Source organism: Artemia franciscana, chromosome 8 (genome assembly GCF_032884065.1).
Source record: "Artemia franciscana chromosome 8, ASM3288406v1, whole genome shotgun sequence".
Classification (NCBI taxonomy): Eukaryota; Metazoa; Arthropoda; class Branchiopoda; order Anostraca; family Artemiidae; genus Artemia; species Artemia franciscana.
Window position 1 is genome coordinate 26,241,258 of NC_088870.1, and position 18,133 is coordinate 26,259,390.

General features: G+C 36.2%; 1 protein-coding gene and 1 pseudogene across 2 annotated transcripts in view; one reads left to right on the forward strand and one right to left on the reverse strand.

Moving 5' to 3' along the window:
- Window positions 1-179, forward strand: LOC136030735 (U2 spliceosomal RNA; annotated as a pseudogene).
- Window positions 180-2,579: 2,400 nt separating this feature from the next.
- LOC136030213 (adrenodoxin-like protein 2, mitochondrial) overlaps window positions 2,580-18,133 on the reverse strand; it is a 29,148-nt gene continuing 13,594 nt past the window's right edge. The window contains exons 2-4 of one of the 2 annotated variants that reach the window (XM_065709016.1): window positions 11,829-11,935; window positions 4,911-5,043; window positions 2,580-2,819 (exon numbers count right to left, since the gene is read on the reverse strand). In XM_065709016.1, the coding sequence (XP_065565088.1) occupies window positions 2,726-2,819; window positions 4,911-5,043; window positions 11,829-11,935 (334 nt within the window). In that variant the 3' untranslated portion in view covers window positions 2,580-2,725. Of the gene's footprint in view, window positions 2,820-4,910; window positions 5,044-11,822; window positions 11,936-18,133 lie in introns of both variants that reach the window. The other variant, XM_065709015.1, reaches the window with a different exon arrangement.

Genomic DNA, 18,133 nt, shown 5'->3' on the forward strand with positions numbered 1-18,133 from the left:
AAAACTGTGACAGCGTTTTGCGCATTTTCTTGGGAATGCACAAAACGTGCATACTGGGCCCTACATGGGGCCCAGAATATTAAACTAATTTTTGGAAATCGGAGGAATGTCGGGGCTTGCTCCGCTCCCTTCACACGTTGGCCCGGTATTGCAGTACCTCCCGGATCGACGCACCTCTTTCGAGGGGAAACCAAAATCTAAGAACCTTAATCAATTTTAAGTAATGCGCTGTTTCTAATTTAGGAGAAATCACAAATTTGGTTACCTAGTCCTTGAATACATTGAAATTTTTTTTTCATCTGAAAAAAAAAGAAACACTGTATATAATACAATAAAAATTAATGAAGCCAATGACTACTCGCCGTAATTAAATTTAAGTACCCAAGCTGGATCAAAGCTACTTGAGAAAACGGTCTTGATTAGGGGCCAGACAAGTAACCCTGGGAAATGCAAGATAATTGAAGTCATATATGCCTGTAGATGCTTTTTTTCGGTTGCAAAAAAGAAACTAATCTATTTCTGTAGACGCTTGAATTTTTAGGTTTATATTAGGTTTGACAAGATTGATTAATATTAAGGATATTTTTAAACTTAGTTTCTCTCCTTCATATTTGTTTCTACTCTCTTGCATTATTTTTCCTACAATATGGGAAAGTTTTGTTGCTTGAACCTTCTAGTCCTCATTATTAATCAGCCCTTTGTTGTTTTCCCCATCTAGTTCTTGTTCGAATTGAATATATGTTCTAAATATATGGTTCTTCCAAGATAGAAATATATGGTTTATACCAAATAAACCAATATATGGTTTATTTGTAAAATAGAAATTTCTGTTCCAGAGGTCACAACAAGTTGAGAGCTCTTACAGAAAAGGAGCAAAACGGCACTCTTAAAAGAATATAATTCCTTTAATGGAATAGCGTTTTTAACGGTCAGTCCTCTGATGTAGTCCTATAAGCAATTATGTGCATTAAATCACCAAAGAAAATAGCGTTTTCGTCTTCAGTCTCTTCTCGTTTCATCTCTGTAATAAAATTATCTCCATTTGGATTTTAAAAAGATTAATTTTAATGAGTGAAAGGTACTTAATATTAATCAGTGTTTCATTATTCTATTTCGACATTTACCAGAATAGCAAAACGAAAAATGGGGGATGAAACTCTGTTTTCCTATCCGCCAGTCTTTTAAAGTGCGTTTTTATCGCTTTCCGTGGTTTAATCTTATGCCATTTTTTTCTTCTTTTTAAAGAGCATCAGAAGATGGATAGTCGAAATAAACGTAAAACACGGCATATATATTTAAAAGTTGTCTTAATTCTTGTACTTTCTGTTGCTATTTTTTTTCTGCAATTACTTCAGTTAGTTTATTTTTTCTTTGTCGTCATAGAAACACCTTGAAAGGTAGATAGCCCTTTACAAGTCATTGAATAATATATTGTAATAGTTTAATTTTTCATTTGCAATTTCTCGCGTAAAATATAACTTCGATGAAAAAGTAAATTTTTTAACACATCACCGGAATATTTACAAAAAAATTGGGAGCTTCTTGGGAGGATGTAAACAGGGAGGCTTTGAATAGTTTGGGATGGAGGAGCAGCGTACATATCTGAGTTGGCCTCAAGCGGCTTGGTGTTGCAGTACGTTGTTAGTAGTAGTAGTAACCTAGGTCCATGAGTGGTCCATACTTTTGTCCAATGCGTGGGATAATGAGGATCTGTTCCACCTTAGCAAGAAGTTAGAAGATTCAACGGAAGAAATTTTTGGATTGGGGTAAAAGGAAAGATGGATATCTAAAATTTTGAAGAGTAATTGACAATTGGGTGTTAGGAGGATAACAAGTAAATCTATGTGGCCATGCATTACAGAGATAACTTTTTGAACATCAAAGGATTAACAGGAAAAAAAATTAAGAAAAATAAATATATGGACAATGAGGGTGAAGTTTTTTCTGAGCGCCCTCTTTGTTTGTAGCCAAGGCCTATGTGGATCTTGTGTTGTACATATCATATCACACCAGACAGAGTGTTGGAAGATTTTTTGGCAGAGGTGAATTTTTTGTATTGCAAACATGGCTCTTTCTGAAGGTCACTGCAATCAATTATTTTCATGGCAATAAAACACTATTTAGGAAGTCGTAGAGCAAGAATGGTATTCTCAAACGAGTAGAGACTTCCGACATTATGCGTCTATTTTTAAGAAATCACGGGGAGCTGAGAACAGTTATACCAAGTTTGTCTATTTAAAAGGATATCATGCTAATAAACAGGGGGAAAAGGGGAGGGGTTCATAATACTGAATAGGGGATCTTGCATAGCGAATATTGAATTGAACCCCTTTTAATCTGGGAAACTTCAATCTACAAATGCACTTTTTAAGGAATCAGAGCCGCCTACCTCCTTTAAAAATTATCCTTCAAACAGAACAGCTGCTTTCGTTCCACAGGGCATTTGAAAAGAACGAGATTAGAAGGCTGTGTTTATAATTTTACTGTGCATAAAAATTTCTCAGTCTAAAAAACAGAAAAAATAAGGTTATTATACAACTAAGATTCACTGGTCTTTTTATTAGAATCAAATTAAAAACTAGTAAAAATAACGTTTATTAATCAAAGACTCAGAACTAAAATAACAAGTAAACATTGACAGTAGACTCCCGTTAAAACCAAATGGTAACAAATAAACACTTTGAGTAGCCTAGAAAAAATTAAGAAACTCAAATCAAGAGTTATGTTATATATCCCTAGCATCACTTGTTGCTTCCGGTACAACAACCTCTATATTATCCATTTCCTTGGTTAAATTTACTTGACACCCTAATCTTGACCTGAAATAAAAATTAAATGTTACATTACATAGTCAGTCTCAATGAATTTGTACAAGACGGTATAAACAAGAGGATAGTCGAAAAGGCGTTAGTCCTGTCCATAAATGACTGGTATTTACAAATTTGGACTGCCAAAAATGTACAGTGCCTTTCCCCAATTAACTGTTTCCTGTGCATATACCACAGAGACAAAACGTCACTAGGTTTGATAATTTCCTGTTTTACTCTGTGAAACGTGACAAAGATAAAGAAATAAAAAAAAAAAAAAAAAAAAAAAAAAAAAAAAAAAAAAAAAAAAAAAAAAAAAACGACCGAAAAAAGTAGAAGGAAAAGGAAAAACGACGGATATTTCGCCTGTTCAAAACTAAACGGGCTACATATAGAAATAATCTAAGACCTAACAAATTAAAGGGGAAAAGATCAAATTTAAAATTAACTATAAAATTAAAAGTAAAAAAAAAAAACAAAAAAAAACAACGACCCAACGGCCAGTAGAAGGAAAAAGGAAAAACGACGGATATTTCGCCTGTTCAAAACTAAGGGGGCTTAATATAGAAATAATCTAAGACATGACCAATTAAAAGAGAAAAAATCAAATTTAAAATTAATCTATAACATTAAAAGTCAACATCTAAAATAAACAACGACTCTATAGAAGGAAAAGGAAAGACAAAAAAACGACGGATATTTCGCCTGTTCAAAACTAAGCAGGCTAAATATAGAAATAATCTAAGACATAACCAATTAAAAGGGAAAAGATTAAATTTTAAACTAATCTATAAAATTAAAAGTCAAAATCTTAAAAAAAAAGACTATACGGCCAGTAGAAGGAATAGAAAAGACGACAAAACGACGGATATTTCGCCTGTTCAAAACTAAGTGGGCTACATATAGAAATAATCTAAGACATAGCCAATTAAAAGAGAAAAGATCCAATCCAAAATTAATCTATAAAATTAAAAGTCAAAATCTGAAAAAAAGAAATATAATAAAAATCACAGCGTATACATAAAAAATTTGAGAAGCTCTCATGAACATACAAAAACAATTGGATAAAATAATAAGAAAATTAATTTGACATTAAATTAATTATTTTATTCAGAAATGATCCTTTTGTTGGCATCCAATGCTACGATTAGTTTTGGCTTTCTATTTACTTTAGTCTCCTGATGATTTTGCAAGACCTTATTACAGTTATTAACTACAGGCTAATTTTATAGAATAATACCATAAATTGAATTAATAGTTTTATTTCCAGTGTCTCTGTTTATTGAAAAATTAGCAAAATTTGGTTTTTTATTATTTCTGTGGCTTCTCCGACCCATTTCGTTAAGTGTTATTGTTACAGATAGCTAATGCATCCTTACACTACATGAAATGGTCAGGTTGGTGGAAAACAAGCTCTACCAAAGCTGAAACAACAGTTTACGGAGGCCTTCTAAATTTGAAATCCTTGCCAATGTAAAACTTGCCACAAGAACAAAAAATACTGTAAACACCGCTTCCTAAATAGTTGAAAGTACTATCCCTCCCAGAATTCAGAAAACTACTGAAGGGTCTAATCAATTCAAAGCAAGTTCCATGTCAAATTCAGTTTCTTATTATTTTATCCAGTTGTTTTTTTTTTTGAGTTCATGAGTGCTACTCAAACTGTTTATATATACACTGTGGCAAATCTTGAATATTAACTGTATGTATATGGTTTATTTTCATTTTTTACAGGTTTTATAGATTAATTTTGATTTTATCTTTTCTCGTTTAATTGGTTATGTCTTAGATTATTTCTATATTTGGCGCTGAAGACACCTAGTTTTAAACAGCCGAAGTATCCATTGTTTTGTCGTATTTCCTTCTACTGGCCGTACATCCGTTGTTTTTTTTTTCTTGAGATTTCTCTCTGAGATTTCTGTCATTAGAATCGTTTCAGTAACTTAAAAATTTGTTAGTAAATCTGTTGCAAATTATTCTAAGGATCTTGTTATTTCTACCAAGGCTTGAATAATCTTTTCTTCTTTTTTGTCGATTTAAGTTAAATCAAGACAAATAAAACTGTAAATAACAAAATGTCTAGCTGTAATCAACAAAACTTACGTATCAGTTAGTCCATAAGCCAAGTCTAACATATCTAACTCTTCATCTGTTGGTTTACTAGATAATTTTCTAAAATCCTCAGGCTTAAAAATTATGTGACAAGTTGAGCATGATAGCGTACCTTCACAAGCACCTGAAAAAAAAATTGCTTACATTAATATTATAAAAAGACTAACATACAACAATTTAACGCAGAAACCTTGATTGTTTTATTTTAAAGTAGTTTCGAAGTAAACGTCTACAATGGAAAACACAAAGCGTGTAGACTTTTTATTTTATTCTTTGGGTAGGGGCATTAAATACAAATTTTACTTACTTATAAAGCATGCAAACAAAAGCTTTTTTTGCACCCAGAAAACATAAGAAATCCCTTTAGAGCTTAAAATAAAATTCTGGAACAGTGGATGGGATTGTCAAGTTTACTGTTATTAGGTTTTATGGTTATTTTTTTTTTTTTTTATCCAAAAACAGAAAAAGGTTCACATTGGTATAATTAGCCAGCTTGAATCACTCATCTTGTTAAACATTTAGAGATGCTACTATGTGACTACATAAATGTTGAATACCAAACTTCTGCTTAGTAGCGAGCATGCTGAAAATATCAATTGATGACCGTCTAGAATGCAAAAATGGAAAAAACTAATCTTTAGTATTCTTATATCTTGGTTTAGCAGTAGATTCGCTTTACCGGATGGTGTGGTGACATAGCAGAACAATAGCTCATATCGGTCATATCATGGCGAGAAGGCGACAGAAAAGCTCCTACTTAGATGCCACAGTATACAGAAGAGCCGATACGGGTTTTTTAAACGGATTCAATCACTATCTACTTGTGTGTAAATTCTGTCATCGGCTAAGCAGGCAGAGGCAGCAGAAAAGTAGAAAACCGCTTTGATGTGTCCAAACTCAAATTTCAAGAAATCAAAGCTGAGTTCGACGTGAAGCTCAGCAGTCGATTCGAAGTCTTGAATCAATTGCCTGGCGTTGACCACGTTGGTGACGCAAAAGAATCCTCAAACAATCAGTGAAACAGTGGTTTAGTGGTCAACCCTTGCAAATAAACTGGAACATGCTTCCGGTTAATTCGGAAAAATTAGAAAAAATAAGGTATTTTTAACTTACGAACAGGTGATCGGATCTTAATGAAATGTGATGTTTAGAAGGATATCGTGTCTCAGAGCTCTTACTGAAAATTCCAAAAGGATCCAATGGCATTGGGGGGAGTTGGAGGTGGGAAACCTGAAATCTTGGAAAACGCTTAGAGTGGAGGGATCGGGATGAAACTTGGTGAGAAAAATAAGCACAAGTCCTAGATACATAATTGACATAACCTGAACGGATCCGCTCTCTTTGGGGAAGTTGGGGGGGGGAGGTTAATTCTGAAAAATTTGAAAAATGAGGAATTTTAACTTACGAAGGAGTTATCGTATCTTAATGGAATTTGATATTTAGAAGGAACTCGTAACTCAGATCTTTTATTTTAAATTCCGACCGGATCCAGTGTCATCGGGGGGAGTTGGGGGGAAACCAGAAATCTTGGAAAACACTTAGAGTGTAGAGGTCAGGATGAAACTTGGTGGGAAAAATAAGTACAAGTTCTAGATACGTAGTTGACACAACCAGACCGGATTAGTTCTCTTTGGGGGAGTTGGGGGGAGGGGGTATTCGAAAAAGTGGAAAAAATGAGGTATATGTAACTTACAAACGGGTGATCAGATCCTAATGAAATTTGATATTTAAAAGGATCTTATGCTTCATACCTCTTATTTTAAATCCTGACCAGATCCGACGACACTGGGAGAGTTGGAGGAGAAAACCGGAAATCTTGGAAAACGTGAAAATTGAGGTATCTTTATCTTCCGAATGGGTGATCGGATCTTAATGATACTTGATATATAGAAAGATCTTATGTATCAGATGCTCCATTTTTAATTCGAATCGGATCCGGGGACATAGGGGGTTGGAGGGGGGGAAACAGAAATCTTGGACACCGGAAATCTTGGAAAACGCTTAGAGTGGAGAGATCGGGATGAAACTTGATGGGAAGAATAAGCACAAGTTCTAGATACATGATTGACATAAGTGGACCGAATCCGCTCTCTTTGGGGGAGTTGGGGGATTTCCAGTGCTTTGGCGAGTTCGGTGCTTCTTAACGTACTAGGACGATGAAAATTGTTAGGTGTGTCAGGGACCTGCACAAATTGAGTTGATAACAGTCGTTTCCCCGATTCGACCATCTGGGGGGGGGGGGTGGAAGGAGAGAAAAATTGAAAAAATGAGGTATTTTTAATTTACGAATGAGTGATTGAATCTTGATGAAATTAGATATTTCGAAGGACCTCGTGTCTCAGAGCTTATATTTTAAATCCCAACCGTAGCCGGTGATATTGGGGGGAGTTTGAGGGAGAAACAGAAAATCTTGGAAAACACTTAGAGTGGAGAGATCGGGATGAAACTTGATGGGAAGAATACGCACAAGTCCTAGATACGTGATTGACATAACCGGACTGAATCCGCTCTCTTTGGGGGAGTTGGGGGGGGGGGGGTTAATTCGGAAAATTAAGGTATTTTTAAATTACGAACAGGTGACCGGATCTTAATGAAACTTGATATTTAGAAGAAAGCCATGTCTTGGAGCTCTTATTTTAAATCCCAACCAGATCTGGTGACATTGCGGGGAGTTGGAGGGAAAACCAGAAATCTTGGAAAACGCTTAGAGTGGAGAGATTGGGATGAAACTAGGTGGGTAGAATAAGCAAATGTCATAGATACGTGATTGACGTAACCGGACTGGATCCGCTCTTTTTGGGGTAGTTCGGGGGAGGGTCCAGTGCTTTGGCGAGTTCGGTGCTTCTGGACGTGCTAGGACGATGAAAATTGGTAGGCGTGTCAGAGACCTGCACAAATTCACTTGATAAAGTCGTCTCCCCCGATTCGACCATCTGGGGGCTGAGGGAGAGGAAAAATTAGAAACAATGAGGTATTTTTAACTTCCGAGTGGGTGATCGGATCTTAATGAATTTTGATATTTAGAAGGACCTCGCGACTTAGAGCTCTTATTTTAAATCCCGACCGGCATTAAGCCTCCGACTTTCCTTTTAAATCAATCTATTGATTCTTAGAATTTTGCTAGAGCTCATGCCATATGAGCTCTTGGATCTTCCGACCTCGTTGCAAGTGCCATTTGAGCTCTTAGCTCTGGTTTTTTGGTATAATGATGATGCAGTTTCCACTGGGGCAAAGGGCAGGAGGATAATTCATAGTTATGTTGGATAAATGAAAGGCAAGGTTGTTTCTGAGAGTAGGGGAAGTGACCACGCTGCGTATTATGTTTAAGAGGTAGCGATCGAGGATCTCGGCGTCCAGGAATGGACCGAGTATTGTTGTTATGTGTAATTTATTTTTTGAATTGATAAAAGAGGAATAAAACACCAGGAAAGGATGAGGTTTCTACTGAAGTTTACAAGGCCTTGCCAAATCTATTATGCCACCTAACCAAACTGTTTGTAAAAGTTTGAATGACAAAGAATTTTTCAAAAGAATGAAAAGTATCAGGCGTCATTCCAGTCCTAAAAAAAGGGACAAGGCAGTTTGTGTAAACTATAGATGCATCTCCTTAATTAACCATTCGATTAAAATCTTCTGCACCCTTCTCCTAAAACATTTAAAGACTCAGGGAATGAGCTAATCTGTCCTGGACAGACATGCTTCTGACAACAGAGGGACTGCCTAGAGCAGATACTCACAATCCAGCTCATCCAATAACTGTACAACTACCACTGCTCATCAATTTCATTCACTTCATTGCTGCTTTAAACTCCCCAATCAGACAGGAACTATTGAGGATTATGGCTGAAAATGGAGCACCAAAGGATTTCATCGACATGTCTAGAAGCAGGTACATGGACAGCGAAACCTGCATCCTTATCCAAACTCCGCAATAGAGTGGATAATGGATAATGCTCTGATAAATCATAGTGGAATCGTCTTTGGACAATTGGATGGTTTTCTTCAATTTTTGACACGCTTCAATTTGTGGACGACGTTGCTTTGTTGAAAAACAACGCTGGCAGCTTGCAATATATAGTTGATCATGTCTCTAAGGCCTCGAAGCATAATGGGCTTACCATAAGCAGCTCCAAGACTAAAGTGGTCACACTCAACCACTCTGCTTCACTTCAAATCATCTTCATTGGAAGGCAAATCAAAAGAAAATTTCGATGAATTCAAGCACCTTGGGCTTATTGTAACACCAGATGGCTGAGCTATAAAATATATTTCTGCCCACATATCAAAGGCGTGGGTGTCTTCGAAAGTAAAAAAAAAGCGCTATGGCCCAGACGTGAGATCTTGACAAAAATTCAGAGTATGCATAGTATCCTTTAGAACTATATTAATGTACGCTTGCAATACGTGGCCGCTCGAGGCACCAATCGCTGCTGTCTTCGTTGTGTACTCGGAATCAGCACGTGGTCGAGAATTCCCAGTAGCTAAGTAAGAAGTTGTTGTGGCCAGTCTGAAGAGCTATCTGTCGTCGTCAAAAAGGGTTACCTTAAGCTCCTTGGCCACACCTTTCGTCTCTCCAAAGGTAAAATGCGTCGAAGCGTCCTCATCTGCGAGCCAGCACCCTCCTGGAGACGGCAGACGGGAGGACGGAAAAAGCATCTTTGGAAAAATTCAAAGAGGGCCTTTAACCATGAAAGGTTTCCGGACGCATGGTCAGAGATGGGACAAGGACTGGCCGACTGATCGACGGGGAGGCTGCAGTCAGCAGTTCGAAGTGGTCGTCAGAAGTAATTCCAAAATCCATTGATGCTGGGCAGGACAGTTCTTCTTCTGGTTCCCACCGAAAGTGAGTACGTAAGAATCAGGACTCAACTTGTTTTTCTTTTTAATTAGTCATGAGGACTCAACAGCTTGGCCTCGGTTCTTTGTACATAGGGGGACGATTTAGCTTGTTTAGTACCAACTAAGGAGTTTTGGCTTGTTTTGGCACCAAGTCAGTTCGAAGCTGGGCATAGCTCATTTTTACATTAAGTGAGGACTTTCCTGGCTTGGATTCGGCTTTTTTTAGACCCAGGTCAGTACTTCATCTGCTTTCAACCAGTCTCAATCCCGATGAGAACCTAGGTTATTTCCAACCGCACGAAAACTTAGGTGTTTTGCAGCGAGTCAAATATCAGTTTTTTTTTGCAACAGGCTCGTTTCTGCATAGAGCCAGAGAAATACCATAACCTGGACTTCACTCGTTTTTGTACTAAGTTAATACTTGGCTCATTTTTGCATCAATTCAAGGCTTAGCTAGACTTTGTATTCTGATTTTAAGTAGGTGCACCATGACTATGTTTTCTCATAAAATGTGTCTATGGAAGCATGAACCACTTCCCTAATTTCCAGCACTTGCCTCTAGGGCTGCGTGGGTTACGCTCTCTCAAGAGGCATATTTTCTAACATTTTACAATTCTAAATCACATGGTAATCTCAAAATCCATCTCTAAGTCGTATAAAATGACAGTAATTACTCAAATACACTATTTAAAGCTGCAAATTAGTGATTTTTTCAACATTGATGTTGCCTTAAAACTCAAAATGGACAATTAGATAGTTTAGTGAAAGACCGAACTCTAGAGAATATAGACTTTCACCAGACAAGGTCCACATTCACCAGTGAAAGTTAATATTCTCTAATTTCGGTCTTTCACGGTAACATTTACATGCTTTTAATTATGTATGTTTAAAGAACTCCGAAACTAGTGGGCCACATACTATGAGTTATTGTGCATATACTGTATTCAAAACAGTAAAAATAAAGTCTGATCAGTTTTTTTTTTTTTTTTTTTAATAAACCCAGTGGAAAAGTAAAATCCTTAAATTCCTGTCACAATGACGTAATACATTTGTGATTTATGGCGTGCAGGGCCCTATCCAGGGGATTCAAATCCCTTAACCCCCCCCCTGGATACAGCCTTGGTAGAGCGACTCATTAATGAAGTCCTAACGGTTGAATTTCTGCCTGATTGAAAAGAGGCTGCAAAAACCGAAGGTTCGAGCCAGACACTTTGTCTCTGATCGAGCTGAAATTTAATAGAGGAGAGCCTCCACTTATATGATGTCAAAACGTTAAAAAATAAAAAAGTAAATTATTGGGGTGGGGGGGGAGAAATGGATTATAAAAATCCAGAACGTAGAAACTCAAAACAAGAACCTGGAAAAACAGAAATGAGACGTCTGGATAATAAGCGTACGAAAGCTGAGGGCTCGAGTTGTCGGCCACGGTGAGCAAAGCGAGTGGAGAGAAAGCTATGCCAGGATATATTTGCAAGGGCTGAATGCCCGAGCGAGGGAGAAAGGGCAATGGATCTTCAGTAAGGGCCTACAACAGAGTCAAACAGGGCTAATACCGTACATTGATTAAAAACAAATCATGTCTTTTACTTTTTTTAAGAATCCCCATATTCAAGAACTGGGATAATATGTCAAGACGAAAAAGAAGAAGAGAAGTCTTGAAAGTCCCAGTAATTACTCACATACTTAGTTTAATGCAGCAAACTGGTGATTCTTCTACATTTATTTTGCTGAAAAATTTAAAATAGACAAATATATTTGTCAAAATGCAAAATTTTCTTTAAATTTAAGATATCTTTTTTTTCAAAATGGAACAACTGGGGGAGGGGCTATATAGGTTTCAATGCTTTAATTTAAAATAAATATTGAAGTGTCTCCTAGGGATTAACAACGATCACTTGGCTGAATCATATGTGCATTAGTTGTTACTGGAGTAGTAGTCATCTAGAGAAACGAGATATTGACAGGCTATTAATCGGTACCAATGATAATAGCCGGGTTTTGGTGCATACACCATACAATAACATGATACAACAAGAAATATCAAACTACTGAGCAAAAACTGACCAAAACCTTCAAGGTCTACATCGTTATTAACAGCAACATCTAAGAATGATTCACCAACTTTTCCTTGGACTGTGATTTTTTCATTTCCTCTTGTAACAAAGGTGACATTTATCCTAAAACGAAGTAATAAATTAAGAAGCTTATAATGAAAAAACTTTGGCGAACATAGACACACAAATAAAAACAAGGAAAATATATTGAATTTCAATAATAAATATACAGAGAAACCATTAAACTTATCAAAAATAATGCAATAAAAACACAAATAATGGTTTCTTTAGCTGATTTGTTCAAAACCTGTGATGAGAGGCCACGATCATCTATCTCACGGAAGTTCCTTAGGATGATCCTGACAACCAGCAGCTGTGATTTTACAAATTTATCACTGCTTAACAAGGATTCAAAAAGGGTGGACCAAATACATCTTCTGGTGTCAGAAGAAGTGCGCTAAGATATTTCTTTTGGCCTAGTATTTTGCTGTGTCCATAATCATAAAAAAAGACAAATATGGATAATGCAATTTACAGTGGATAGTAGCAGTTAAGTACCAAGAAGTAAATGCCTGGCCATAAATGTGCTTCAGTAATCATGAAATTTCAATTCATGACTTGCACTTAAGTAATCTGTGATGAATAATCACTTACGGGAACTGATTATAAATCTGGAACAAAATTATTTATATTATATTTCATTTCAATATCAGGTCATCAAATAGGCCTGCTTTCAGTAAGAGATCAAAAGCAAAGATTTTTTTTTTCAGAAAATAAGATCTGAGATATCATTTCTCTCCCGAACTCTGCCTTGGGCAGATCATTGTCTCCTTCACAGAAAAAGGACATTTCCCTAGGACTGACGTGGGAGCTATAAAATTAAATACATAAAATATTGTTTTTTTCTGTGCATAATCATATCTTTTCTTCAATTGCTGTTTTTGTGGTCTCACTTCATCCAGTTGATTACTGTTACTATCCTTTTTGGAAAAGAAGGAAATGAAAGAAAACAGGATGTTTTTTCTATCACCCTACTAGTATGGAAACTGACGAAAAAATGTTTTGGTGTGCTGGTCAATACACGAAACAGGAATTGAAGTTAAATAATATTTCAGGAAGTATAAATTCCCCCAACCTCTAAAACAAGAGAAAATGAATAAACACAAGCCAATGGCGGTTGTTGTTCATATTAAAAAAAAAAAAATCCACCAAAGAAAGCTGAATGACAGTACAGTCACTTTCAAAAAGCTTTTTTTTAATTGAAAGTTTCATTATAATGTCTACATGGAACAGCTCTTCATGTTCCTACATGGAATAAGGCTTCAAGATATTTAAGTTAAACCATATTGCTTGAGAATATGCATGAGTAATGTCATTTGAATTTCGTTGGAATTTATTACGAAATGCTTTAATGAATATATTTCTTTTATTAGATAAGTCTTTCAGAGAATGCACCAATGAAAAAAGAATCCAACCTCGAAGCTCAATTGCTTCTTCTCCATTTACGTAGAATTCCCTTTACCCTAAGACTTTAAAACTTAGAATAGGCACTTACAGTAGTGAATTTTTTTTATAAGAGCAGCATTTGAACAGTATAGCACACATTTTACTTGTAAAACTAGAATTTAAAGTGAAAAATGTACTGCATAACTTTATTTTTAGCATTTGGGGAATAACCTGAACTGACTCTTAGTCTTAGGCCTTATCAGTTTGGAATTTATGGTGTCAGTACCACTTTCAGGAATGCTCAAAGCTAGATTATGCGGCAAATAAAAATAAAATACACAATTTACAGAAATGCACAATTCAAATTTTCCATAAAAAAACATCAAACATAAATAACTTTGTGATAGTCCTCAAACATTTGGCTATATCATTAATTTTACTCAACGGTATTTGGTTCTATTCAGGGGCACTTTTCAATGGAGACTTTGTACTTCAGGATTTTTCATATTAGTAATCACTACAAAAACATATTCCTTTGACACATATGTATATTGTTATCAAAATGCCTGTTTTAAGTTTTGTCTGGTTTCTACTGCCTATGGCTGCTTCTTATAAAAGACACATAAGTCGTAAAGTAATGTTTGAATTGCTTGATAATGCTAGAACAATTTCTTTGGTTTTTAGGGAAACTTGTTACTTTTGGCAAGGAGTTCGATTTATGTTGAAAAACATAATAAATTATTAATGAGAAATAGAAACAAACTAGATATGAAAATAAACTTTTCCGGATGCAAATTATTATGAAAAGCAAGTAAGTCATGTAAATTTTCAGACAAACATTTCTTTCACAGTTGCGATTCAATAAAATCTCAAAATCTTACAGCAAGTTTGGCTTCAATTTAAAACTAAACAAAAAAAAACAAGTTTTTTTAACTGCTAGTAAGGAGCGACATTAAAACTTAAACCGAATAGAAATTACTCCGTATATGAAAGAGGTTGTCCCATCCCCAACGCCTCGCTCTTTACGCTAAAGTTTGACCCTGTCACAACTGTACTTTTTAAAACAAATTAAAGAAACTTTAGTTTTCTGTTCGTTCGTTTTAAATCTGTTCGTTTTAAGTTTTAATGTCGCTCCTTACTAGCAGTTAAACAAACTTGTTTTTTTACTTAATTTCTGAACGTTTTTGAATTAATGCATGTTTTGATTTTGGCTCGCCACACATGAATCATTAAAACGAAATTTCCACATTATTTTTTTTTTTTGCTAAATGGCTTTTTCATAATTTTGATCGGATGATTTTGATAAGAAAAGGGATGCGACTAGATTTTTTTTTATTTTTGTACGAACGTTTTTGTTAGCAATAAACATACGTACCTTACGGATTAACTTACGTAACGAACTTCAATATTTGTGTATTTTTATTACGTATATGAGGGGGTTTGTTCCCTCGTCAGTACCTTGCTCTTTACACTAAAGCTTGAATTTTATCCCAAATCTTTCAGAATGACCCCTGAATCACAAAGGCCACCGAATAAATAGTTGAAATTACTAAAAACACTTTAGCGTAAAGAGGAAGGTATTGTGGAGGAGACGAATCCCTCTTATATACGTAATATTTTATGTTTGTTTTAAGTTTTAATGCTACTCGTTACTTCCAGGTGAAATTTTTTTCATTTTTTTTTAAATAATGCTAGAAAATCCTGCGCCCCCTTCATGGAAATTCTCTTCCATCACGATAATTCCTCCAGGGAAAGATCCTCCCACGTAACCCCCTCCCCGGACCCACTTCCACCCTAACACGAAAAGATCCCCCCTGAAAAGTCTGAACACTTCATATAACCGTTACTATATGTAAATAATGGTCAAAGTTTGTAACTTGCAGCCCCACCCCCGGGGACTGTGGGGGATTAAGTCTTCCCCAAAGACATAGTTAATAGGTTTTCGACTAGGTTGAATAGAATGGCTATCTCAAAATTTTGATCCGGTGACTTTGGGGAAAACATGTGCGCGGGAGGGGGCCTAGGTGCCCTCCAATATTTTTGGTCAGCTAAAGAGCACTAGAACTTTTAATTTTCTTTAGAATGAGCCCCCTCGCAACATTCTAGGACCACTGGGTCGATACGATCGCCCCTGAAAAAAAAAAAACACGCATCCGTAATCTGTCTTCTGGCAAAATTACAAAATTCCACATTTTTGTAGATAGGAGCTTGAAACTTTTAAAGTAGGGTTCTCTGATACACTGAATCTAATGGTGTGATTTTTGGTAAGATTCTATTACTTTTAGGGTGTGTTTCCTCCTATTTTCTAAAATAAGGCAAATTTTCACAGGCTCATAACTTTTGATGGGTAAAACTAATCTTGATGAAACTTATATATTTAAAATCAGCATTAAAATTTGATTCTTTTGATGGAACTATTGGTATCAAAATTTCGTTTATTAGAGTTTCGGTTACTATTGAGCCGGGTCGCTCCTTAGGCTACTACAGTTCGTTACCACGAACTGTTTGAAAAAGAATTGTTTTGGGTATGACTAGGACAAAATCTTGGATTACAAACTAAACTATCACAGAGCACAGGGAAAAAGCTAAAGTTGAATTCCCAGCATCATTATTCAAAGTTACAGCTATTTAGGACAAATTGTGTAAATGAGTTTTAGACAAAGAAAAATAAGATCATGGCAAAAGCTAAGAAATAAAAACAATTTATTCGTAACCCGTTCCAACAGCACTTAAAATAAGGAAAATCAACGGCAAAAAAAGAGTAAAGGCACTGTGGGCGGGCAGATACTTGTAGGTATCGTGGGGTAGTTTGCCACCAAACTATGTAAGTTTTAAACCTTTATTTGGGAGTCCGTAACCAGACACTTGATTGCAACCTGACCCCTCCCCTGTCAGACAGCCTCAACTCTACTTCTCTTTCCCAGCATCATCTTGCCTTACCATTCCTCCCTATAAAGAACACTCCCAATTTGACTTCTTCTTGTATCACCAGGAAACCATTCCCCCATCCCTTGCACTTTATTCCCCGTGGGCACCCTACCAATGTAACTCTGGTTTGAGAGTTCCCACATGCGAAAATTATCCTGTAATAAATAGTCCGCCCAAAAATTATCCGCACCATTTCAAAGCCCAAATATAAAACCCAACCCCAAGAATTACTGAAACTCAAAGACAGTCACGTTTCCCCAGTCGCTTTAAATTTCCAAAATTTTTAATCACTAACACCGAAAATCTTAATTTTGATAAACTTGATGAACTCAAGGTGCTATCAGAACTAAATCAAACTGATGTTATAGCTGTTACAGATGTACAGTCTCATGACCAAAGGTATCTTCGTTTATCACATTATTCAGAGTTCAGTTCAGTCCTGTGGATCACCCACCTTAAGCTCAGTCCTGTGGATCACACACTTGGTAAAAAAGGAGGTGGTGTCATGTTTTTTACTAAATACAAGCTTTTCCCTAAAATTATTCCTGTTCCTAATTTATCTGAGCACGATGAAATCCTTTGGCTAAATATTACACCTAAAGTACTCCCCCCGTCCCTATAATGTCATTGCAAAAGCTGTTTTCTTCTATTGCTCGCCAAACCAAATATTGATGCAAAACGCAAATAAGTTTTCCGAGGTAAAAAAAAGTTGTGCGGTAGGAGTCTAGACCAGCTTGATTTCAACCTACCTGAATCCCCAGAAGTTACTGCTAATAATCTTAACAGGTTCCTTGCTTCTATCGTCCAGAGCCTTGTGGCATTGCCTTATCAATTACCTACTGATGTTCTTTCACCTGTTCCCCTCCCCATATCTCCATCTCAGACCCGAAGAAAAATTGGGAAACTATGAAAGACAAGTGTCTACCCTTTAGATATCCCGTTTCCTCTTATTAGTGCTTTCAGTGACTTTCTCTCAAAGCCCCTGTCTATTATTTTCAATGAAACTACCGAGTCTGACCAATATCCACAAATTTGGAAGCAGGGTTTCATAGCCTCCTTGAAAAAAGAAAGACGGAAAACCTAGCTTTAAAGGTGTTTGGTCTTATTTCACTAACTCCTGTATTCTCTAAACTATATGAAGGATTCCTTACAGATTGGCTAAAGGAGAAAATCCTACCGTTTACTGACCTGAGACAATTTGGGAACGTTGAATCCATTTCTACTTCCCATTACCTTGTTTTTCTTATTGACTCAATTGAAAAAATTCTCGAAAAACCTAATTGCTGGCTAAATTTAATTTCCATTGACCTTCAAAAAGCATTTGACTTTGTTAACAACAATATTTTGGTTGAGACACTTGTAACTGATTTCAGTAATGATCCTTTCCTGGTTAAATTGGTTGCTTCCTTTTTATCAAATAGACCACAGGTAGTCAAATATCAGAATCATTTCTCCAGCCCCCTCTCAGTCCAAAACGTAGGTCCCCAAGGCACTCTCCTAGGTCCCCTTTTTTCTGTTGATAAATAACCTCGCTAAGGAATTTCCTGACGGATTGAAATTTGTGGATGACCTATCGGTTGTTGAAACCTGCAACCTAAACTTAGTAAGCCAACCCTATGAGTATCCTCAATGATATTGCAGATAACGCTGCGGTCTTGGACATGAGAGTAAACCCCTCTAAATCTATGATAATGCCAATATGTTTCCTTGAAACTTCACCCCTTTTCCTCAACCCTATCCCCCCAGATATTTCTGTGTCTTCCTTTAAATTACTTGGGGTTATAATTTCCTCTAGTTTAAAGTGGGATATCCACGTTAAAGATATTGTCCATAAAGATAATGCGTTCATGTCTCTCCTTAAGCTCTTGAATGAATTTAACGTCCTCCTTCCCATTCCTTGCAGATCTATACTTCCTTTGTCCGCTCGCATCTTGAATATACATGTCC